The sequence below is a fragment of the Aquarana catesbeiana genome, linkage group LG11 (genome assembly GCF_042186555.1).
Source record: "Aquarana catesbeiana isolate 2022-GZ linkage group LG11, ASM4218655v1, whole genome shotgun sequence".
NCBI classification, from domain to species: domain Eukaryota; kingdom Metazoa; phylum Chordata; class Amphibia; order Anura; family Ranidae; genus Aquarana; species Aquarana catesbeiana.
The window spans coordinates 30,575,157-30,599,508 of record NC_133334.1 but is presented as its reverse complement, the minus strand read 5'-3'; the positions used below and the strand labels follow the sequence as shown (position 1 = coordinate 30,599,508).

The window sequence follows — 24,352 nt, the reverse complement described above, 5'->3', positions numbered from 1 at the left end:
AAAAAGGGTAATATAAAAACACAACCAGATAACATTTCCGTAGTCTGAAAGATAACTATGAATATCCCTTGATTTCCCCATCCCTCCACTACTCTCCATGCAGGAGGGGGAGGAAGGGGGAGGACCAAGACCATAGACTATTCCAGGAGAAGAATGAAAGTAAGAAGAAAAGAGTATCAGAGAGGGAAGGAAGGTCACTCCCTAAAATGAACTCGGTCAGTCCCTGAGATCTCACAAGGGGTCAGACAAGTATTTGATCCGGTGTTCCCAGATCTTATCAAATAGGACTCTTTTGCCCTGTAAAATCGCCGAAAGGCATTCATTTACCATGATCCATGACTTGTTTTTTATCAAGTCCAAAGGGATCGTGGGCGTCCTCCATGATCTGGCAATTACTATTCTGGCTGCCGTGAAGATAAAGGTTACAAGTTTCCCTGCCTGTTTAGATGTGCCTTCTACCGGGCGTCCCAGAAGAGCTTGCTGCAGTGATTTAGTTAAGTTCCCCTGTGTAAGTGAGAAGATGAAATTATAGAGGCGAATCCAAAAACATTTCACCTTGGGGCAGGACCACCATATATGGATCACCATGTCTTCCATACCGCACCCTCAAAAACAGGAGGGAGAGGCCCCTGGGACGAACAAAGCTATTCTCGTCGGTATCATGTATCATCTGAGCAAAACCTTGTAATTTGCTTAGATCAATGAAGTATTTATATATGATTTTGACGCACACTGTGACATTTTGGACCATTCATCTAGAGCGAATGTCTCCCCTATGTCTTGTACTCACTTCTTCATATAGAACAATTTTTCTGGACTAGAGGTCAATATACTATAGATTTTGGAGATAACGCCAGTGTGCTTATCAAGGGATCTGCATAAGTACTCCATTGAGGTGGACGTGGTTATATCAGCCGCCCGTTGTAAGGTTTGCAGAAAATGCACTATTTGCACATAATGAAAAGTTTGTGGAAGAAGGTATTTCTCTTGAAGGGTTCGTTGTGGTAGAATCCCCCTGTGATTACAGAGGTCAGCAAAACTCAATATTTTCAATTCAAATTTGACTCGAATACTTAGAATCCATTGGAAAAAATTTAATTTGGTTGAAAAAGAATAAACAAAACAAAACTAAACTAATTCGGTTACGAATGCAACCAAACTAAATTAGTAACCTAATGAATCGATCCGAAATGAAAATGTTTTCGTTCTGCACATGTCTATTCTCTACTGTCTTCTTTTAGGTGATCCTTAAAAACGTATCTTTTTCTAGAAATTCTATCCTGACTCCACCTACTTTCTCCATCAGCTCATTCCTTATACGTAATGCCTTTGGTATCACTAGCCCTACTGTATTGAATTGTATTACTGTACTCTCTCCCTTATTTTGCACAAATTGTTGACCCTATATAAATCCTGTATATTAATAATAAATGATGATAGGATCTTTTCTTCTGCTTGAAAAAATTCAGTCATTTAGAATGCTATAGCGAAAGAAAAGAATCCACACATACTGCTCAAAGCTGCTAAGAAGTAAAGGTGCACCAGCCAACAGGCATTTTTTTTTTTTTTGCATGGGAATGCAAAACGGGTATTTAAACCCCTTTAAATCAGGTCAAATGCAAGTCAGAAAAAGGTCAACTGCAGGTCAGATGCACCGGTCAATGAATTGTGAATGATCACTGAGGAGTATCACACTGATTTCAAGCTTATGCCATAAACTAAAGTCCTTAAACACAAGTCCAAACTCCACCAAGTTCATTTGGAAGGTGCAGTAAATAAACTGTACAATTGTGTGTAAAAATATTGTGGTGTGTATAAAATCATTACCTTTAACCACTTCCGGACCGCCGCACGCTGATATACGTCCTAAGTTTGAAGAGGAATATCGTTGTTATGGCAGCAGTAAGCTGCCATAACCCTGGTATCCTCTTCTTCAGTGAGCGGTCCGGTTTAAGATAAAAGTGGTCCCTGCGGTGGATTCGTCGCGATATGACTTTTATCTGTGGTGGGAGAGGGCCCCCCCCTTCCCGCCGTGCTCCGGTGCCCTCCTCCGGAGGAGATCGGATGTTCATCCATGCTGGGTATAGAGATGAGTGAGGGGAAGATGGCCCCCACCCGTCTCTATACCATTCTTGGGTGGAAGCGACGTCAAACGTCACTTCTGCCCATTGCTCTTAAAGGGCCATTTTTTTTTTTTTTTATGACATTTTTTTATTGCATTTTAGTGTAAATATGAGATCTGAGGTCTTTTTGACCTCAGATCTCATATTTAAGAGGTCCTGTCATGCTTTTTTTCTATTACAAGGGATGTTTACATTTCTTGTAAAAGGAATAAAAGTGACACAATTTGTTTTTTAAAAAAACAGTTTAAAAATAAAAAAAAAAGTGCCTCGTTCCACCGAGCTCGAGTGCAGAAGCAAACACATACGTGAGTAGCGCCTGCATATGAAAACGGTGTTCAAACCACACGTGAGGTATCGCCGCGATCGGTAAAGTGAGAGCAATAATTCTAGCCTCAGACCTCCTCTGTAACATAAAAAAAGGCAACCTGTAGAATTTTTTAAACGTCACCTATGGAGATTTTTAAGGGTAAAAGTTTGTCACCATTCCACGAGTGGGGGCAATTTTGAAGCGTGACATGTTGGGTATCAATTTACTGGGTATAACATTATCTTTCACAATATAAAAAAAAATTGGGCTAACTTTACTGTTGTCTTATTTTTTTAATTAAAAAAGTGTATTTTTTCCAAAAAAAGTGCGCATGTAAGATCGCTGCGCAAATACAGTGTGACAGAAAGTATTGCAACGACCGCCATTTTATTCTCTAGAGTGTTAGAAAAAAAAATTGATAATGTTTGGGGGTTCTAAGTAATTTTCTAGCAAAAAAAAACAGTTTTAAACATGTAAACAACAAATCTCAAAAAGAGGCTTGGTCCTTAAGTGGTAAAATACCTTAAGACCCCTTTCACACTGCCAGCATTTTTCAGGCGCTACAGCGCTAAAAATAGCGTCTGTATAGCGCCTGAAAAAAGCGGCTCCATACACTCCAGTGTGAAAGCCCGAGGGCTTTCACACCGGAGCGGTGCACTGGCAGGGCATCACAAAAAGTCCTGACAGCAGCTTCTTTGGAGCGGTGAACTCACTCAATACTTTGTAGAGACACTTTTTGCGGCTATCACAGCTCCAAGTCGCTTTGAATAAGTCTCTATGAGCTTGCCACATCTTACCACTGGTATTTTTGCCCATTCCTCCTTCCAAAACTGCTCCTTCAAGTTGGATGGTTTGCGCTTGTGAACAGCAATCTTTAAGTCTGACCACAGACTTTCTATTGGATTGAGTTCTGGGCTTTGACTAGGCCATTCCAACACATTTACATGTTTCCCCTTAAACCACTCAAGTGTTGCTTTAGCAGTGTGTTTGGGGTCATTGTCCTGCTGGAAGGTGAACCTCCATCCTAGCCTCAAATCACACACAGAGTGGTACAGGTTTTGTTCAAGAATATCCCTGTATTTAGCACCATCCATCTTTCCCTCAACTCTGACTAGTTTCCCAGTCCTGACTGCTGAAAAACATCACCACAGCATGATGCTGCCACCACCATGTTTCACAGTGGGGATGGTGTTCTTTGGGTGATGTGTTGGGTTTGTGCCAGACATAGCGTTTTCGTTGATGGCCAAAAAGTTCAATTTTAGTCTCATCAGACCAGTGCACCTTCCTCCATACATTTTGGGAGTCTTCCACATGCCTTTTCACAAACTCAAAACATGCCATTTTGTTTTTTGCTGAAAGTAATGGCTTTCTTCTGGCCACTTTGCCATAAAGCCCAACTCTATGGAGCGTGCGGCTTATTGTCGTCCAATGTACAGATAATCCAGTCTCTGCCGTGGAACTCTGTAGCTCCTCCAGGGTTACCTTAGGTCTCTGTGCTGCCTCTCTGATTAATGCCCTCCTTGCCCGGTCCGTGAGTTTTGGTGTGCGGCCGTCTCTTGGCAGGTTTTCTGTTGTACCATGTTCTTTCCCTTTGGTTATGATAGATTTGATGGTGCTCCTAGGGATCATCAAAGATTTGGATAATTTTTTATAACCTAACCCTGACTTGTACTTCTCAGCAACATTGTCCCTTCCTTGTTTGGAGAGTTCCTTGGTCTTCATGGCAGTGTTTGGTTAGTGGTGCCTCTTGCTTAGGTGTTGCAGCCTCTGGGGCCTTTAAAAAGGTGTGTCTATGTAATGACAGATCATGTGACACTTAGATTGCACACAGGTGGACATCATTTCACTAATTATGTGACTTCTGAAGGTAATTGGTTGTACCAGAGCTTTTTATGGGCTTCATAACAAAGGGGTTGAATACATACGCACATGCCAATTATCAGTTTTTTATTTCTGAAAAATAGTTTTATGTATATATTTTTCTAATTTTACTTCACCAACTTAGACTATTGTGTTCTGATCCATCACATATAATTCAGATTAAAAAAACATTGAACTAAAGGCTGCAATGTAACAAAATAGGTAAAAAGCTAAGGGGGTGAATACTTTTGTAAGGCACTGTAAATGCCACCACATTCATTTATGTGCCCCAATGAGGTTTATGCCATAAAGTGTTAGTATGCACCGCAAAACTTATGGCAAAGCTTAATTGAACAAGCTGAAGATAGAAGCTGATTGTCTACCATGCACATCTACACCAGATTTTGTACTCTCCGGTTTTAATAAATCCCCCCTTACAGTCTAGATCACCCACATTCAGAGATTCAAAGTCTTTGCCCCATATTCCTCCAACACAGATGATGCTGCTATGGGCAGGATCCCCCCCAGCCCTTCATCTTTGCTGTAGAACCCCTGCCCCCTTTATAATAAGATCTGTATGTGTACCTTTTTCACTAATAAAAATGTATTTTTCCTGTTAGTTCCCGGACAAGCTGTCGGTGCCGCAGCGAGCAGTAACACATCGGTGAATTCTCTGTTTGTGAGCTGGACCGCACCACAAGGAAAAGTGTCTAATTATACCGTCACTATAACAGAATATGTCAATAACACAATGCAGACTGGCACAATACAACCTAACATGACGCAAGTAAATTTTACTGGATTATTACCAGGAAGAGTCTACAATGTAACAATAGTGACAGTCAGCAGTTCCTGCAGCCAGGCAGCCCCTTCACTGTCACAGGCCACATGTAAGTATGATTAAGGTCATGTGTCTTCAATGAATATAGTATAGTGATCCTCTGCGCTATTATATAGTGAATGTGATAACAATAAATCCTAATTGGATACCCAGAATTGCTGCAAAACCTAGTGATTTCACAAATACACGTGCATAAGTAAGTGAATAAAATGATTTTGCGCTATTCCATGCTATGTGATTAAAAACAATGTGATATAAATGTAAACTGAAATCTTACAATAAACAAGTCCAGTGATGGTTTTGAATCAATAAAAATAATTAATTTCCAATTCAATAATATTATGATCCAATAGTGACTGTGATCCAAATATAAACACTGCGATCAATGTGCAGTCCTTCAATGAATAGATCCAATAAGCTTTTTAATAACACTTCAGAGAGTCTATGCTCCGCCACTAACACTTCAGTGCTCACATAACTCTCACCTCATATCCACAGAATGTAAGTCTTGAGTATTATTAAGGACAAGCTATTCCCTCATGCTGGAAAACTCCTCCGCAGATCCTCTCTCAGAAGGTCCAGGACCATGTGATGGGGTAAGGTTAACAGACAAGCCTCCAGAAGATGCATTAACATAACCAAACTAATTTATTTAAAAGTATAAAATATGCTTACATCTAAGCACAGTTAAAAGTGCTTCAAACAGCAAAAACAGCGTTATGTCACGTCACGTTGAGTCCCCTGAAGAAGTCACGTGATGTGGCGTAACGCGTAGGGCTTGGCCATAAGACGCAACGGACCGGAAGTGATGTGAGAGGCGGAAACGCCGCTGTTTTTGCTGTTTGAAACACTTTTAACTGTGCTTGGATGTAAGCATATTTTATATTTTTAAATAAATTGGTTTGGTTATGTTAATGCACTATTGGAGGCTTGTCTGTTTACCTTACCCCAACACATGGTCCTGGACCTTTGGATAGAGGATATGCGGAGGAGTTTTCTGGCATGAGGGAATAGCTTATCCCTAATAATACACAAGGCTTACATTCTGTGGATATGAGGTGAGAGTTCTGTGAGCACTGAGGTGTTGGTGGCGGTGCATAGACTCTCTGAAGTTTTATTAAGAAGGTTATTGGATCTATTCATTGAAGGACTGCACATTTGGATCACAGTCACTATTGGATCATAATATTATTGAATTGGGAATTGATTATTTTTATTGATTTATAACCATCACTGGACTTTTTTATTGTAAGATTTCAGTTCACATTTATATCACATTGTTTATTTAATCACATAGAATGGAATAGCGCAAAATCATTTGTCAAAGTTAAACAAAAAAAAATATGTGCGCCATTTCACTGAATGGTACAGAAACAAAGTTTTGTTTAAAGGACATATATGATAAAAAGGTATTGTATGATGATAATGCTATTAATTTAATAATGATATTCTACATATGCTTTTGTTTTTAATTTCACATATCCATTATTTAGACTTTTATCCATATACAGTATATACAGTTTATAGTTACATAGTAGGTGAGGTTGAAAAAAGACACAAGTCCATCAAGTCCAACCTATGGACTTGATGGACAGTTTATCTGGAAAGTATTCACAGCGCTTTACTTTTTCCACATTTTGTTATGTTACAGCCTTATTCCAAAATGGATTACATTCATTATTTTCCTCAAAATTCTACAGACAATCTCCCATAATGACAACGTGAAAGAAGTTTAAAATCTTTGCTGATTTATTAAAAATAAAAAACGAATAAATTATATGTACATAAGTATTCACAGCCTTTGCCATGACACTCAAAATTTAGTGCAGGTGCATCCTGTTTCCACTGATTATCCTTGAGATATTTCTACATCTTGATGGGAATCCACCTGTGGTAAATTCAGTTGCTTGGACATGATTTGGAAAGGCACACATCTGTCTATATAAGATCCCACAGTTAACAGTGGATGTCAGAGCACAAACCAAGCCATGAAGTCCAAGGAATTGTCTGTAGACCTCCAAGACAGGATTTTATGGAGGCACAGATCTGGAGAAGGGTACAGAAACATTTCTACAGCATTGAAGGTCCCAATGAACACAGTGGCCTCCATCAGATGTGAATGGAGGAAGTTTGGAACCACCAGGACTATTCTGAGAGGTCAAACTGAGCAATCAGGGAGAAAGACCTTAGTCAGGGAGGTGACCAAGAATCCGATGGTCACTCTGACAGAGCTCCAGCGTTTCTCTGTGGAGAGAGGAGAACCTTCCAGAAGAGCAACCATCTCTGCAGCACTCCACCAATCAGGCCTGTATGGTAGAGTGGCCAGATGGAAGCCATTCCTCAGTAAAAGACACATGACAGCCCGCCTGGAGTTTGCCAAAAGCCACCTGAAGGACTCTCAGACCATGAGAAACAAAATTCTCTGGTCTGATGAAATAAAGACTGAACTCTGGCCTGAATGGCAAACGTCATGTCTAGAGGAAACCAGGCTCATCACCTGGCCAGTACCATCCCTACAGTGATGCATGGTGGTGGCAGCATCATGCTGTGGGGGTGTTTTTTAGCGGCAGGAACTGGGAGACTAGTCAGGATCGAGGGAAAGATGAATGCAGCAATGAACAGAGACATCCTTGAGGAAAACCTGCTCCAGAGCGCTCTGGACTTCAGACTGGGGCAAAAGTTCTTCTTCCAACAGGACAATGACCCTAAGCACACGGCCAAAATAACAAAGGAGTGGCTACTGTACATGACAACCCTGTGAAAGTCCTTGAGTGTTCCAGCCAGAGCCCAGACTTAAACCCTATTAAACATCTCTGGAGAGATCTGAAAATGGCTGTGCACCGACGCTCGCCATGCAACCAGATGGAGCTTGAGATGTCCTGCAAAGAAGAATGGGAGAAACTGCCCAAAAATAGGTGTACCAAGCTTGTAGTATCATACTCAAAAAGACTTGAGGCTGTAATTGGTGCCAAAGGTGCTTCAACAAAGTATTGAGCAAAGGATGTGAATACTTATGTACATGGGGTTTTTTTTATTTTTAATACATTTGCAAACATTTCAACTAAACCTCTTTCACGTTGTCATTATGGAATATTGTGTGAAGAATTTTGAGGAAAATAATGAGTTTAAACCATTTTGGAATAAGGTTCTAACATAACAAAATGTGGAAAAGTGAAGCACTGTGAATACTTTTCTGGATCCACTGTTAATGCCGAAAAAAGTGACAGGGGTTGGGACAAAGGTTTTTTTTTTTAAACTTTTTATTAACTGAACGAAAGGTGGCCATTGTGAACACCCCTACCATCGTATTCCTTCAAAGCAGATGATTATTCTTCCATCTCATTGATTTATTTTTTTTCTTACATTGTTATATTTTGAAGTCATTAAAGCGGAACTTCACCCAAAAGGGGAAGTTCTGCTTGTTTGTATCCTCCCACCCCTTCACTGCCACATTTGGCACTTTTTTTTGGGGGGGGGTAGGTACCTTTCTGAGTGGAAGGTCAGCCGACCTCCCCCACACATCACAGGTCCCAGAAGACTGCGGGACCATTTGCAAAGCGCAGCGTGGCTCGTGCATGGATTGTAGGAAACCGGCAGTAAAGATGCCGGCGTCTGGAACCGAAGCCGATTGAAGAATCGGCTTGGGTGAGGACATTGTTGGATCCCTGGACAGGTAAGTGTACTTATAATGAAAGTCAGCAGCTACAGTATTTTTCAGCTGCTGACTTTTAAATTTGGGGGGAGACTGGAGCTCCTTTTTAATTTTAAATATAACTTTTGGGAAGCAGGTAGAAAGATCTGTGTGTCTGTCACAGCCACCATAGAACAGAGAACTGAAGGCTCCTAATTAACAAAGGGGCTTGCATGTGCTCCTATATTTTTTATGTTTAGAAGAGTGATGTAAGCATTATGCTTGCACCACTCTTTGGTAATTCATCCCATTATATGTATTGTTTTTATAGCAGATACATTTTCTTCCATCTCACTCATTTTTTTCCTAACATTGTTTTATCTCCAAACAGATCCCACCCCACCGAGCAGCATAAACTTTACTATGATAGGAACTAAAGATGTTACCTTATCTTGGGGAGATCCAGTAAATATGACCGGAGTGGTGAAGTCATATAATATCACTTATTGGAATTCTTCTTCTCCTTCAATCATTTCTGGAACTGTGATAAGCAACACAACATATGTCACCCTTCAAAACTTGATATCGGGGACTAATTACAGTTTCTCTGTGGTAACGGTCATACCCTGGGGGTATCAGAGCACATCTGTAATTGGATCAGTCTGTACAAGTAAGTTTTTGCTCCTTGAGCCTAGGTTCACACTTGTGCGACGTGGGAACCAGCGCGATTACAGCGCCAGTTCCCACATCGCATCCCTCCCGCAAACCGCTGCTGGTGTCAATACATCGTTAATGACACCCCCAGATCTGTTCACAGATCGCAGTGTGAACTGTGAACTTGCACAGGAATCGGATCGCATAGGTGAGAACACCTATGCAATCCGATTTCAGTGCGGGGGGGAGGGTCCTTGCACCGTTTTTTGTACAACTGTATGGCTGAACTCGCATTGCACAGACATCGCATGCAAACGGCCCCAGTGACCCGCAGTGCGGGTACAAATCACATGCAATGTCTGTGTTCACACAAATGTGAACATAGCCTTAAAAGCTATATTCAAAAAGTGTTACAGTGTTTTGAAAAAGTCTTGTGAGTGCCCAGATTCTTGACTGACCCCCTCCCCCCCCCATTTGCTCAAGAGGCAAAAGTTACCAAGCAAAGATATATCTGACCTTGCTGCCGAACACTGGTTCATCCCGCTGACTTTCAACTCATTACAGAAGAGAGTAGTGCCATGGAGGTCAGCAGGAGGAACCAGCTGAACTATGCTTAAATACTAGAAAATGATGCATTTTGCTGGGAAACAACACTTTCCGGAGGGTTGGTCTCTTGGGTCCCCCACAGCTCATACTGGTTTATCCTGCTAACCTCCACATCTTTACTGGAGGTCAGCAGGAGAAGCCAGTAAGATCTGTAGAGAACCCAGAAGTTTGACACAACCAGAAGTGTTGGTTTCCCAGTGGACTTTAGAAGATGATCTTACAGCATCAGAGTGGTGTTCAGTGGTGCGGGCAGTGGGAAAGATAAGTATTTAGAGTCATCACTTATAAGGCTACTTTCAGACTGAGGCGGGCGATCGCTGGCGGTAAAGCGGCGCTATATTTAGTGCCGCTTTACTGTTGTTCTAGCGGCGCTATTCGGCCGCTAGCGGGGTGGTTTTTATCCCCGCTAGCGGCCGAAAAAGGGTTAAAACCGCCCTCAAAATCGCCGCTGCAGCAGCGCTTTTCCGGCGGCTTTGCTTTCAATGGGAAGGGGCGCTTTAGGAGCAGTAAATACATCGCTCCTATAGCGCTGCAAAGTTGCGGCTTGCAGGACTTTTTTGACCATCCTGCAAGCGCACTGCTCCAGTGTGAAAGCCCTGGAGTGAATTGAGCAGCTCTTTCAGGGCGCTTTGCAGGCGCTATTTTTAGCACTTTAGCGCCTGCAAAGCGCCTCAGTTTGAAACAGCCCAAGTGTTCATTTTTTTTGGTAACTCTTGTACGGTGACAGGGTCCCTTGGTGCATAATGACCTATGTACATTGGTAAGGCTCCAAGGTTTCTTTATCCTCTCTCTCTGCTCTAGAAGGGGAAGGAGACCTTGCATGTCTTATTATAAGACAGATGACTTTTAGAGCTAGTTTATATTGTTGCTTTTTAGGTCTCATACACACGGGTGCCTGCGGCTGTACAATGTACAATTTGGGTGTATTTCTCCAACCAGAAACTACAGATACTGCCTACAACCTGCCCATAGTTATTAATGGCTGCACATGGATATACGCCAGTACTTGCGCAAACACACATTACATTTTTATTCCTAGCTATGTCTGGGTGCAAGCAGAGCTCTAGTAGGGTAATGGGGAAAGGACCATAGAAAAACTTTAGCTACCTAGGCTTTAGCTGTAAGACTGCATTCACACCTGAGCTGATAAATAAAAATATATGTTTCGCTACCCCACTAAATAGACAATAACCAATAATCCAAAGGAAAGTGATAAATAAATAAAGGAAAAATAATCAACAGTACTAGCAGACTGGTTGCCGGTTGCATAAGACTGGAGGTTCTTTTCTGCTCCATTATCCTTAAAACCCCCCCGCACTACATCTGAGGGAACCTTATCCTAGGACCTAGGACGGTGAGGGATGCGCAGGAGCCCCTAGGTGGATGAGAAAAAGAGCCCTTTTGGTCATATGCTTTTGCCCCATTACTTTAAGGTAAGGGGCCACTACCCACTGAAGTGTCTGCACACGAAGATGCAGGAGATTTGATTCACAAAGCACTTTAACTGCCACATGTGCATGCTAGCACGTTGCTGTCACAGATTTCATTAAAAAAGGACATTTTTTGTGTGAAATTCTTTTTTCATTATATATACCTTTATTTTTTTGGGACATTAATTACCGTATTTATTTTTGGAGTTTTTTGCACATTTTGCACTTTATATGAAGTTTTGTTCATTAACACCGTATGCAAATAGAGGTGTAGCCATTTATATTGTGCACATTGGTTGCACAATGCACACTGTCACTTTTGGACTGTATATGTATATAGTCTAAATCACTTTGCACTTTATTTAAAAATTGTCTTTTGTCACTAACGTTGAACTAGATATTTATTATGGTGATTTAAGTTTGTAATATCCGTATTTCATTTATATTTGCTTACACCCATATTATTTTTATTTAGTCCAGTGAGACGCATCACCTGTAGGAGTCATCCTACCAGTTTTTTAATATTTTTTATTATTTATATATACTTTGGTGATACAAATTATGATCAACATTTAAACCACTTTTGGTTTTACATATAGGACTAGCGCAGCACCACTCATCCATATATTCAACTAAAAGGTCAGGTGTTTACCCGAATAGGTGCATGCAGCTTTTCCACCCTCAGCCACCTCCATATTTGATAGCGCAGGAATATCTCTCTTAAATATTGGAGTACTAGCACAATGATGAACTGTAAACACTGACAGTGCTAACGTGCAACAAGGCAATGAAGTGAATCTAAAAGTGCAATGTGCATAGAAATGAATACCATATGAACATAGCAAGGAAAATAATAGAAATGTGTGAACTAATAAATAATGAAGTATCCAAAATAGTAGATAAGGTACAAAAAAGGCAAAAGTACAATCCAAAAACGCATAAGATGTGACTAATTATCGACATCCAAAATCTTCTAAAGAATGAAGTGCAAGTGCAATATAAAGCATAAATATCAGTGTGCAACAATAACACAGTAATGAGAAATATACACTATGCTAGCGTGCAACAAAGCAGTGAGGTAAAGCAGGTCCTAAAGTGCAATGTGCAAAAAAGTGAAGACCATATCAAGCGATGTAGCTAAACTCTGTGAACTACTAAATAGTGAAATGACCAAAAAATATAACAAATGAAGATCAAAAATGCAATCCCAAATCGCATAAGATGCGACTAAATAAGGGTATCCAAAAACTACTGCAAATGAAAGTGCAAGTGCAATGATAAGCATAGAAAGCAGTGTGCAGCAAAAGCTACATAAACTGAAAAAAGGAGTCCAAAATAGAAACAGTTCAAGATCGCATGTAGTGCAATTCCCGGTGTCAGCCCAGTGCAATCTTCTACAGATGGTGCAAAAGTGCAAGTGCCAGATAACTAATAGGTAGGTCCAATCTTGTTCCAGGGGTGCAGCAATAGTTTCCCCAGCCTCTCACCTGAAGTTGCGGCCCCCAATGGGCCGAATCGAGCATATATCGACAGGCGGTGGGATGATAACCTGGGGATCAGCTCACTGCTTTGTTGCACGCTAGCATAGTGTATATTTCTCATTACTGTGTTATTGTTGCACACTGATATTTATGCTTTATAGTGCACTTGCACTTCTTTCTTTAGAAGATTTTGGATGTCGATAATTAGTCGCACCTTCTGCTTTTTTGGATTGTATTTTTGACTTTTATACCTTATCTACTATTTTGGATACTTCATTATTTATTAGTTCACACATTTCTATTATTTTCCTTGCTATGTTCATATGGTATTCATTTCTATGCACATTGCACTTTTAGATTCACTTCATTGCTTTGTTGCACGTTAGCACTGTCAGTGTTTACAGTTAATCATTGTGCTAGTACTGTTGATTATTTTTCCTTTACTTATTTATCACTTTCCTTTGGATTATTGGTTATTGTTTATTTAGTGGGGTAGCGCCACATATATTTTTATTTATCATCTTTTGAGTTATGTGGGTACACTTTTTGATGTAGACGGCTTCCACTTGTTATATTGGTGAGTTTGGTTTCTTGCGCATTAGTTATATTTTCTGTTTATTCACACCTGAACGTTTCGTTTTCAGGCAGAAAGTCGTGCGTTTTTACCACGATTTTGCCGCGATTTGTACCACGTTTTTTTGCTGTGATTTTGCACAGGTCAAAAGGTCACCAATGTAAAAAGGTGAAAAACGCCTGTAATCTGCCCAAAAAGAAGCTGGTGTACTTTTTTGAGCTTGAGGCGCTTTGCTTCAGGTGACAAAACGCTTAGATGTGCCATTGAAATGGGATTTTGCTTGTTGGGCGTTTTTTGGGCGTTTTTTTTCGGGCGTTTTACAAGTGTTTTACGACCTGAAAGCGCTTAGGTGTGAATGCAACCTAAAGTTACAATATGATGTTAACAATGTGAAGCACAACCATACAATACGATTTTCTGAATAGGGGAGGGAATGAACGAAGACAAGAAGAGGTCTCCATATCTACTTAGCTTATCGCTGTTATTAAAGATAATGATGAAGATGATAACTCTTTTTTCTTTAGCAGTGTTTTTCTACTGCCGATTAAATAACATTGTAACTTCAACATCACACTCTGAATGTAACAATTCTTACTCTGGTTATTAATATTACTTTTTCCTTTATCCACAGAACCGATATCTGTGAAATTACCGCAGATTGTTGCCAAAACTACCAATTCTACGTCCCTGACCTGGACACAACCAGACGAGTATCAGAGCTCATACACCTACAGGGTGCTGACCAATGTAACCTCATCATCTACACTGATAAATAATACAATTGTGAACAGTACATCGGCTACAATAGGATATCTGACAGCGGGAGAGACCTATACATTCACTGTATATACAATATCTGCCTGCAACATACAATCAGCCCCCGTGTCTATGATTGACTGCACCCGTAAGTACTGCCGAACAGGAAAAGCAACTTATAAATGTCTTTGCCAACAAATGCTCCAGTCCTTGTCTATCAAATTTTCTGCAAGAAGTTCCCGTTATTCACAACACCCAATCTGATACTCCCCATCATTATCACATTCTGGAGGTGTAAAAGGGAAAAGCTGATTTTTTGCCACCAGAAAAAAGAACAGTCTTTGTTTCAGATGCATTGACTAAATTCATACAAGCTTCTCAAGGTGGTTGTAAAGGATTTTTTTTTTTAAATAACAAACATATCTATACTTACCTGCTCTGTGCAATATAATTGCACAGAACGGCCCGATCCTCCTGTTCTGGGGTCCTCCGCTGGCCTGTAACATAGAATTAGACCCCTCGTTTATAACTGATAGACATGTGCATGACGAAAAAATGTGTTTTGTTTCGTTTAGATTCATTAATCTAGTTATTTAGTTTTGTTAAATTCCGTTGATTCATTCAATTCATATTCAAAATTCGTATTCAGAATTCTTGTTATCTTCTTTTGAATTTACCAATTTTTTACGATTCAAAATGATGGAATTGATACATTTTTTGAATTTTTTTTTATTCAAATGCGGCAAAGTGAACAAATAAAAGAAAATTCTTCATCAAGTGATTACAATGACTCTTTAAATTACCTTTGGCTTAACAAAAACAGTGTTATTTCGAAATGGTCCTCTAATAACACACACAGTCTTTGATTTCAGAAATACTTTTACAGTTTGAATTTGAATGGAATTAAATGTAAAATTTGATTTGAATTTCAAATCAAAGTAAGTAAGTAGGTAAGTATTTTGCAGCTCTCATTTGTTTTTGAAAATGAAGAAAGACAAGAAAAAAACATTTTTTTTTTCTTTTTTCAATTTTCAAAACTTTGTGACAAAAAGTGAGGTCTGCAAAATACTCACTATACCTCTCAGCAAATAGCTTGGGGTGTCTACTTTCCAAAATGGGGTCATTTGGGGAGGGTTTTGTGCCACCTGGGCATCGCATGGCCTCCGAAACTGTGATAGGCAGTGAAGAGTGAAATCAAAAATTTACGCCCTTAGAAAGCCTGAAGGCGGTGCTTGGTTTTCGGGGTCCCATATGCGGCTAGGCTCCCAAAAATCTCACACATGTGGTATCCCCGTACTCAGGAGAAGCAACAGAATGTATTTTGGGGTGAAATTTCACATATTACCATGGCATGTTTGAGCAATATATCATTTAGTGACAACTTTGTGCAAAAAAAAAAAAATTTGTCTCTTTCCCGCAACTTGTGTCACAATATAAAATATTCCATGGACTCGACATGCCTCTCAGCAAATAGCTTGGGGTGTCTACTTTCCAAAATGGGGTCATTTGGGGGGGTTTTGAACTGTCCTGGCATTTTATGCACAACATTTAGAAGCTTATGTCACACATCACTCACTCTTCTAACCACTTGAAGACAAAGCCCTTTCTGACAATTTTTGTTTACATGAAAAAAATATTTTTTTTTGCAAGAAAATTACTTTGAACCCCCAAACATTATATATTTTTTAAAGCAAATGCCCTACAGATTAAAATGGTGGGTGTTTCATTTTTTTTTTCACACAGTATTTGCGCAGCGATTTTTCACACGCATTTTGGGGAAAAAACACACTTTTTAAAATTTTAATGCACTAAAACACACTATATTGGCCAAATGTTTGATGAAATAAAAAAGATGATCTTAGGCCGAGTACATGGATACCAAACATGACATGCTTTAAAATTGCGCACAAACGTGCAGTGGCAACAAAATAAATACATTTTTAAAAGCCTTTAAAAGCCTTTACAGGTTACCACTTTAGATTTACAGAGGAGGTCTACTGCTAAAATTACTGCCCTCTATCTGACCTTCGTGGTGATACCTCACATGCATGGTGCAATTGCTGTTTACATTTGACGCCAGACCGACGCTTGCGTTCGCCTTAGCGCGAGAGCAGGGGGGGACAGGGGTGCTTTTTTTTTTTGCTATTTTTTTTTTTTTTTGGCTTTTTTATCTTATTTTTAAACTGTTCCTTTCATTTTTATTTTTTAATCATTTTTATTTTTATCTCAGGGAATGTAAATATCCCCTATGATAGCAATAGGTAGTGACAGGTACTTTTTTTTTTTTTTTTTTATAAATCTTTATTTATACAAAACACTTTTACAAATTTTTAACATAACATACAAAACACATATACATCTAAAACCATGGAATTTCCAATGTACAATGTAGCATTATTCCATAACAACTACCTATCTACCTTGTTATAGAGATGTGTGTTTCCCGATTCAGCCCCCCCCCCCCACCCCCCTACTATCATACACCATACACTCTAGGGGAAGGACAGACAAACAAACAAACAAACAAAAAAAGGGATATTAGGGGACCAATATCCTTTCTCCCTCCCTCCATACATCAAAAAAAACCTGTCTTATCGTGTTTCTTTAGGCTCCTCTCTCTCGCTGAGGAGTTGCGAGGAGGCACTATACTCTGTCCATCTAGACCATGTATTAAATATCTGTTTATTTAATCCCTCCTCTAATACCTTTCTCTCCTCCAAGGTACGCATCTCCACCATCTCACATTCCCACTCCAACATGGAGGGCGCATTTGTATTTTTCCATTTTCTTGCTATGCAAGTACGTGCTGCCATCAAGAAATATTTTAATAGACCTTTCTTTATGCTTTTCAATGATCCAGGTATCATAGATAATACCGTTATTTGTATGTCAGGATATAGGTCCTTCCCAGTCACGTCTCTGTAGATCTCAAAAATTTTTTGCCAGAATGGTTGTATTTTGGAACAATAGTACCATATATGGGACATTGTACCCCGAGCTACATGACACCTCCAGCACGCCTCGTTATTAATCGTGTTTATCTTATGTAGATCCACGGGGAACGTATACCATCTGGCTAAAATTTTGTAGTTTCTTTCCTGATGTTTAGTAGATAATGACAATTTATGAGTTACTGTAATAGCCCTTTCCCATTTTTTCCTTGGAAATTCCAAGCCCAACTCTACCTCCCATTTCTTAATATAGGGTATATCCTGGTTTTGACCCTCAATATTCAGGATCTTATATACCTTTGATAAAACATGTAGAGGTCTATCCTCTTGAATAAAAAACGTTTCTAATGATGTTAAGGGCCTATCTATTACAGCTTCTTTTATCAAGGATGTAATATATCTTTGGAGTAGGCCATGCTGCATCCATTCTTTTTTATGGTCCTCACCTATATCTTCCAATGGGAGAATTTTTTCCCCTACCATCGTTTCTATTATCCTAGTATTCCTGTCTCTTTTCCATTTAAGAAATGACTTCGCTTCCAGTGCAAGTGGGAATTCTGGGTTACCAAATAGTGGGGTCATAGGCCCTCTAAAGGTAGATCCATACCCCCTTTTTATCATAGTATCCCATGCTTTCAATGTCGAAACTACTAAGGAAGGCATATATCCTTCCGGCGGTCTTTGTTATCTTTTGATCCAAGGCAGTGATTTTAGTTTTAACTCTGTTATCTCTTCTTCTAATCTCACCCACTGTTTATTATTACCGTTATGAAACCAGTCTACTATTCTAGTAACCATTATTGCTCTGAGGTATATTGCTATGTCAGGGAGGGCAAGGCCCCCATATTCTTTGGGCTTATTTAGCACTATTCTACTGATTCTAGGCGTTTTGCCCGCCCATACGAATTGCCCGATTACCCTGCGAAGCCTTTTCAAGATGTTTGTTGCAGGAAATATGGGGATCGTTTGTAAGATGTATAATATTTTGGGGAGTATGTCCATTTTTATAATATTTATCCTACCGATCCATGAGAATGTGCCTTTTTCATATTGCTGGAGTGTTTTCGTTATTTTTTGCACCATCGGGACGTAATTATAATCCTCTAGTTTATTTAAATCAGTGGGGATAAAAGTGCAGAGATATTTAATAGCCTTTTTCTGCCATTTGAAGGAAAAATCCTTTTTAAGCAGTTCCACCATGGTCTTTGACATATTGATATTCATTACTTCAGATTTGCTATAGTTCACCTTAAAATTACTCAAAACACCAAATCGATTAAATTCTGCTATCAAATTAGGTAGTGTTATCAGAGGATTTGTAATATATAACAAAATGTCATCTGCATATACAGACATCTTATACTCTATATCCCCCACCATTACTCCTTGTATATCTTTATTCTCTCAAATCGCTCTTAATAAATGCTCCATTACAAGTATATATAATATTGGAGATAGTGGACAACCTTGTCTAGTTCCATTTGATATATATATTTCCTCCGATAAACCACTATTCACCCGGATCTTAGCAGTTGGGTGCTGGTAAAGGGCCATTATTTTATCCAACATTACAGACCCCAATCCCCATTGTGTTAATGTCTCTTTAAGGAAGCTCCATCCCACCCTGTCAAACGCTTTTTCAGCATCTATTGCTATTAAACAGGATGGGATGGAGCCCCTCTGTACATATTCCATTAGTGTAAGTGTTTTCAAGGTATTGTCTCTCGCCTCTCTACCTTTTACGAACCCCACCTGATCCAAATGTATATAACTGGGTATTATGGGGGTGAGTCTATTAGCAATAATTTTGGAGTATAATCTGAGATCAATGTTCGTTAAAGAGATTGGTCTATAGTTACTACATAAGGTATGGTCCTTATCCGGTTTTGGTACAAGAGCGATAAATGCCTGCATACTTTGTGAGCCAAAGGGCACCGTTGTAGATACTGCATTAAAGGTCCACTTAATTATAGGCGTAAGCTCCTCTTTAAATATTTTATAAAACCGTGGGGAAAAGCCATCTGGACCTGGACTTTTCCCCGGTGTTAATGAATCAATTACCCTTTGTATTTCTTCTTCAGAGAATTCTTGCTCTAACTGTGTTGTTTCTCTTAGTGTTAAAGCAGGGAGTGCAGTTTCTTTTATATATTGATGTATATTTTGCTGATAACCTTCTGGATCTTTATTTGCCTTATGATTAGGTATGTTATATAGTTTCATATAAAATGTCTGAAACTCTTTCAGAATCCCTTTTGGGTCATATCTCATGTCCCCTGTTTCTGTCTTAATCTTAACAATAAGCAATATATTTCCCCTATTTTTTAAGGCCCTTGCCAAAAGTTTACCTGGTTTGTTACCCTGTTGGTAATATAGGGAACGATTGTTATCCCTAATATGTAATGTCCTCTCATTCAGCAGTGTTTGTAGCTCTGTTTTTAACTCCGTTAATTCTATTAAGGTTTCCCGTGTCAAATTTTCTTTATGTTGGGCTTCCACGATCGATATTTCTTTAAATAGTTGAGTTGTTCTGCTATTTTTCATTTTTTTCAATCTAGCCCCGTGTTTTATAAAAAGTCCTCGAATAACACACTTTATTGCCTCCCATTGGATCGGTAAGGATGTATTATCTCCAATATGATCGTTTGAAAAATCCATTATCGTCTTTCTTATCTCTTTTACACATGCTTCATTATACATCAAATTATCATTAAGTCTCCAATTTCCCCTTTTATTCTCGCCCATAAGTATGTCTATTTTCAAAAATACAGGCGCGTGATCAGACCATATAGTACTCCCTATCTCGGCTGAAGTAATAGCATTTATCCCCCTCTGATTTATTTAAAAAAAGTCTAATCGATGATATGATCCATGAACTTTTGAATGAAACGTGAAGTTTTTCTCTAGTGGATGCAACACCCGCCAGATATCCACCAACAGACACTTTGCCATCATATCTTTAAACTTTTTTTTATCCTTACTGGTCTGTATATTCAACGGTACCGTGGTATCCATATTTTTATCCATAACGAAAATAAGTCACCACCAATTATTATTATTCCTTCCGCCTTTTCCATAAGTTCATTGATCACTTGTAATCCTACTTTAAGCTGTTTTTGATTGGGTAAGTATAAATTAATAAAAGTATATTTTTTTACCATATATATTAAGTTTAATTAATATTGCTCTTCCATCTCTTTTACGCCATTCTTCCAGCACTTGATAGGGAATTGTTTTATGAATTGCAATAGACACACCCTTTGATTTAGAGTACCTATAAGAATCATGGAACCATGTAGTATAGTATCTATTATGAAAATTGGGAATGTGATCCGTACGGAAATGCGTCTCCTGGAAAAAGACAACCCCCACTTTCTGCTTGTGGAGAGAGTATAACACCTGAGACCTCTTTGATCCTGAGTTAAGACCTCTGATATTGTATGAGCATATTTTCATTATCTTTTAAGGCTTAGTAGTAAGGCGATGGAGAAAGAGAGAGAGGAAGAGAGAGAAAAAAAAAAGAAGGGGAATAGTACGACCCACTCACGCACACTACACACACTACCCGACTCACAACCTATTGGCTCTAAAACAGTCTATCTTACTAATATGTAAGTTCCCTAAAATGGGGAGATCCGACCCTGACGACCAGTTACTGCCGCTCAGTCGGTGACTACATGCTGCTTTTTAACTATTATTCTCTTGTTTCTATAATTCTTTATATTTCCTCTATTTCCCAAAAGACCTCTCAACAATGAGGATTTATAAGTCTTATACCATATTTATTCCATTTCCCTATTTCTTCCCTCCATCTCAAAATCTAATCCTAACATATAGAGAGAGAGGAGAAGAAGGAGGGAAGGGGAGAGAAAAAAAAAAAAAAAAGGAAAGGGGGGGAGGGGAGAAAAAACCCCACCCTCCATCCCTCATTCATACATTATATTCCGTGTTGTATCACACAGTATATTGTGATGTGTGTATTATACATGACTTCAAATTATCCTTATGACAAATATTACTTTTAGACCTGTACAACCCCATGTGATCTCACATTAACCCTATTCATAACATATTATGAGAAAAAAAAAAGAAAAAAAAAAACAACAATTAAAATATATCACAACTTATCTGTTGCTTGTCCACTACTAATTTATCCTGGTGATAATTATTAAGCACAGCTCCATACCACCATTTATGATTGGGAAGTGGGGGGGGGGGGAGAAAATACCCCGCCCCCATCCCATATCATAGATATGCCACTTAGTGCAAAACCTATCAATATGTACAAAATGTCTGTAATTCATCCGTTCAAAAACTAATATAGTGATAACATTATTATATAGTCTATATAAAATACTGTCCTAGAGTCTTTAAACCCATATACATAACCTACTATTAATAACCCTTAGAAAGAAAAGGAAAAAAAAAAAGGAATTATTTAAAGGGGGGGGGGGGGAGGGGGGTAGGGAAAAACATCCCCCCTAGTCCTCCATACATACAATACCCTCCGGTCTGTATCTATCAGTATATCACAACTTATCCGTTACTTGTCCACTACTAATTTATCCTAGTGATAATTATTATACAAAGTCCCAAACCACCACTTATGATTGGGAAGGGGGTGGGGGAGAAAATGCCCCATCCCCCATCTCAAATCACACCTATGACACATAGTGCAAATCCTATCAATATGTGCGAAGTATCTATAATTCATCCATTCAAAAACGAATCTAGTGATAAAAGTATTTTATGGTCTACATAAATATCACTGTGATAGCCTCTTTAAACCCATATCTAAAATATACTATTAATAATCCTGAAGAAAAAAAAAAAAAGCAGAACGAAAAAGACCCCACCCTCTTCCCCCTCCCCCTCCCTGACTACCTATACTCAATGTCTTGGCATACTATTTGAGACTACCATATCTAGTCAGTCAAAATATTATACTTAAAATCCTCTCCCTCCCTCCCCCGCCTAACAACCAATGACCCAACAGGACTATCTGAATACTTTCATGTATGAAATAGGCCAGTCCGGTAATTCTATTTCTAATAAATTAAAGGTTGACAAAAACTGTGGAAGATCTTCCAAGTCCCTAAATATTGGAATTAGTCCCTCTTTTTGTGCCTGTAATTGGAATGGGAATTTCCATCTGTATTGTAGATTGTTCTTCCTTAGCTGCTCCACTAGGGTTTTTAATGCCCTTCTACGATCCAGTGTAAATTTTGATAAATCTTGGAAGAGTTGTATTGGGTCTCCCTCATACTGGATAGCATTATTTTGACGTGCAGCAGACATAATCCTATCTTTTATATGAGCATAGTGCATCTTACAGATAACGTCCCGTGGCTTACTAGGATCCAATCTTCTCATTCCTGCTATCCTATGAGCCCGATCAATTATTAATTCATTTGCTTCTATCCCCTGAATTAGCTCTTGAAAAATCTTTTGTAATGTAGTTATTAACTCTTTAGCACTCACATCTTCCTTTAATCCTCTAATTCTAAAATTAGATCTTCTACTTCTATTTTCTTGCTCATCAAGACTATTTATTAATTGATTTATTTGGTTTCCTAGTTTTTGTACACTTTCCTTTATTTTCCTTAGTTCTTGTTCCGTTTGCGAGACTTTTGTATCTAATCTAGTTGTTTTTTCTTGTGTGGCTTTAGTGGACTCCTTAAGCTCCTGTATCTCCGCTTTATATGAATTTTCCAATCTATGCACATAATGGTCCATATCTTCTCTAGTTGGAAGGGATTGAATGTATTTTCTCACATCCCAATTTTCTTTATCCACTTCTTTTGGATCACTTACTGAGCCTGTTGTATCTATTAATGAGCTACTTCTAGGATGTTGCATTTGTACTTCCCCTGACGATCTGGATGTAACTGATGTTTCCGCAATGTTTGAGATATCTTGTGATGTATGTAGGGCTTGTGCTGCTCGGGGAGATTGTAGCTGTAATTGTTGAAAAATCTCTTTTATATCCGATGTCTGCGTAGTTTGTGTCCCTGTGGGGTTTTTGCTTTTGTTTTCCACTTTAACCTTCTTATTTTTCTGAAGTTGTGGTGTTTTATTTCCCTTCTTCCGCGCCATATTTTAAAAGGGTTCTTTTCTTTACTTTTTACTTCCTTCCCTTTCCTTCCTCCCTCCTTCCACCTCCCCTGTGGGGTATTTTATATGTTTGGAAAGTTGTTATCCCTTTTATTTCTCGTATGACTATGTTATACAGAGGGCAGCCTTTGTCTTTGTCATCTTTAATCTCTCATGTTAACCCCTTAGATAAAGGTCCGAGATTTTTATCAGCCCTATGAATATGATGTCCACTGTTGACAAATCTGTTATTAAACTCTTGTAACCACTATATTTCCATCAAGAAAGTCGCACACTCCTATCCTCTTGATCCATATAATATATTTTTTCCGGGGGACTATTATGTTACTTAACACCGACCACAGCTTATAAGTAGTTTATAAATCTTTTTTATGTCTCTTTGTATATGTTTTATAAATCTTACAAGTCCATAGACAAACCTGGTTTCTAGCAGGTATGTTTATCTTACCCGTTCCAGGTAGCGCCTTACTTGTATAGTAGAGATTTCTTCTATAATGCGTTTAACAGAAAAAAAAGGGGGAGATCACCCGGTCCTCCTGATCACTGCCGTTTTGAGATCCAAGGCATCCACCGCGGTGAGCGTCATGCCAGCGAGCTGTCCCCACCGTCCCTGCCGTGTGTGTGTGCAGACCCCCCAAGGCTCCCGTCTGGCTCCGCGCTATCACGTGGTACCGTCCCCGATCACTCCATCGGCACTCCACAGGTAACGCTTCTCCACCGGGACTTACGATCTCCCTTAATAGCCGTCTGTTCAAATGTTTGCAATTCCTGTTGAGTCCAAACGATTATTAAACAAGGCATTCCATTGATGATGCTAGGATTTTGGGGCCAAGCATAGGTGTTTGGGCCTTTGAATCAGCGGCCCACACCTTCCTATACTACGGCGTCTTCAGCATCTAGTCTCTGGAGCATGTCAGCGTGTCAGCCACTCTGGTTCACTGAGCGGCCATCTTGGGCGTCAGCTCCTCCCCCCCGGGCGCAGATCCAGGTACTCTTTTTTGAAAAAATTGGGGTCTATTAGACCCTA

At 39.2% G+C, this 24,352-nt stretch overlaps 1 protein-coding gene across 1 annotated transcript in view; it reads left to right on the top strand.

Moving 5' to 3' along the window:
* LOC141111935 (receptor-type tyrosine-protein phosphatase beta-like) overlaps positions 1 to 24,352 on the top strand; it is a 337,059-nt gene that overhangs the window by 156,870 nt on the left and 155,837 nt on the right. The window contains exon 15 of the mRNA XM_073604158.1: positions 4,911 to 5,180. Within this exon, the coding sequence (XP_073460259.1) occupies positions 4,911 to 5,180 (270 nt within the window). The remainder of the gene's footprint in view (positions 1 to 4,910; positions 5,181 to 24,352) is intronic.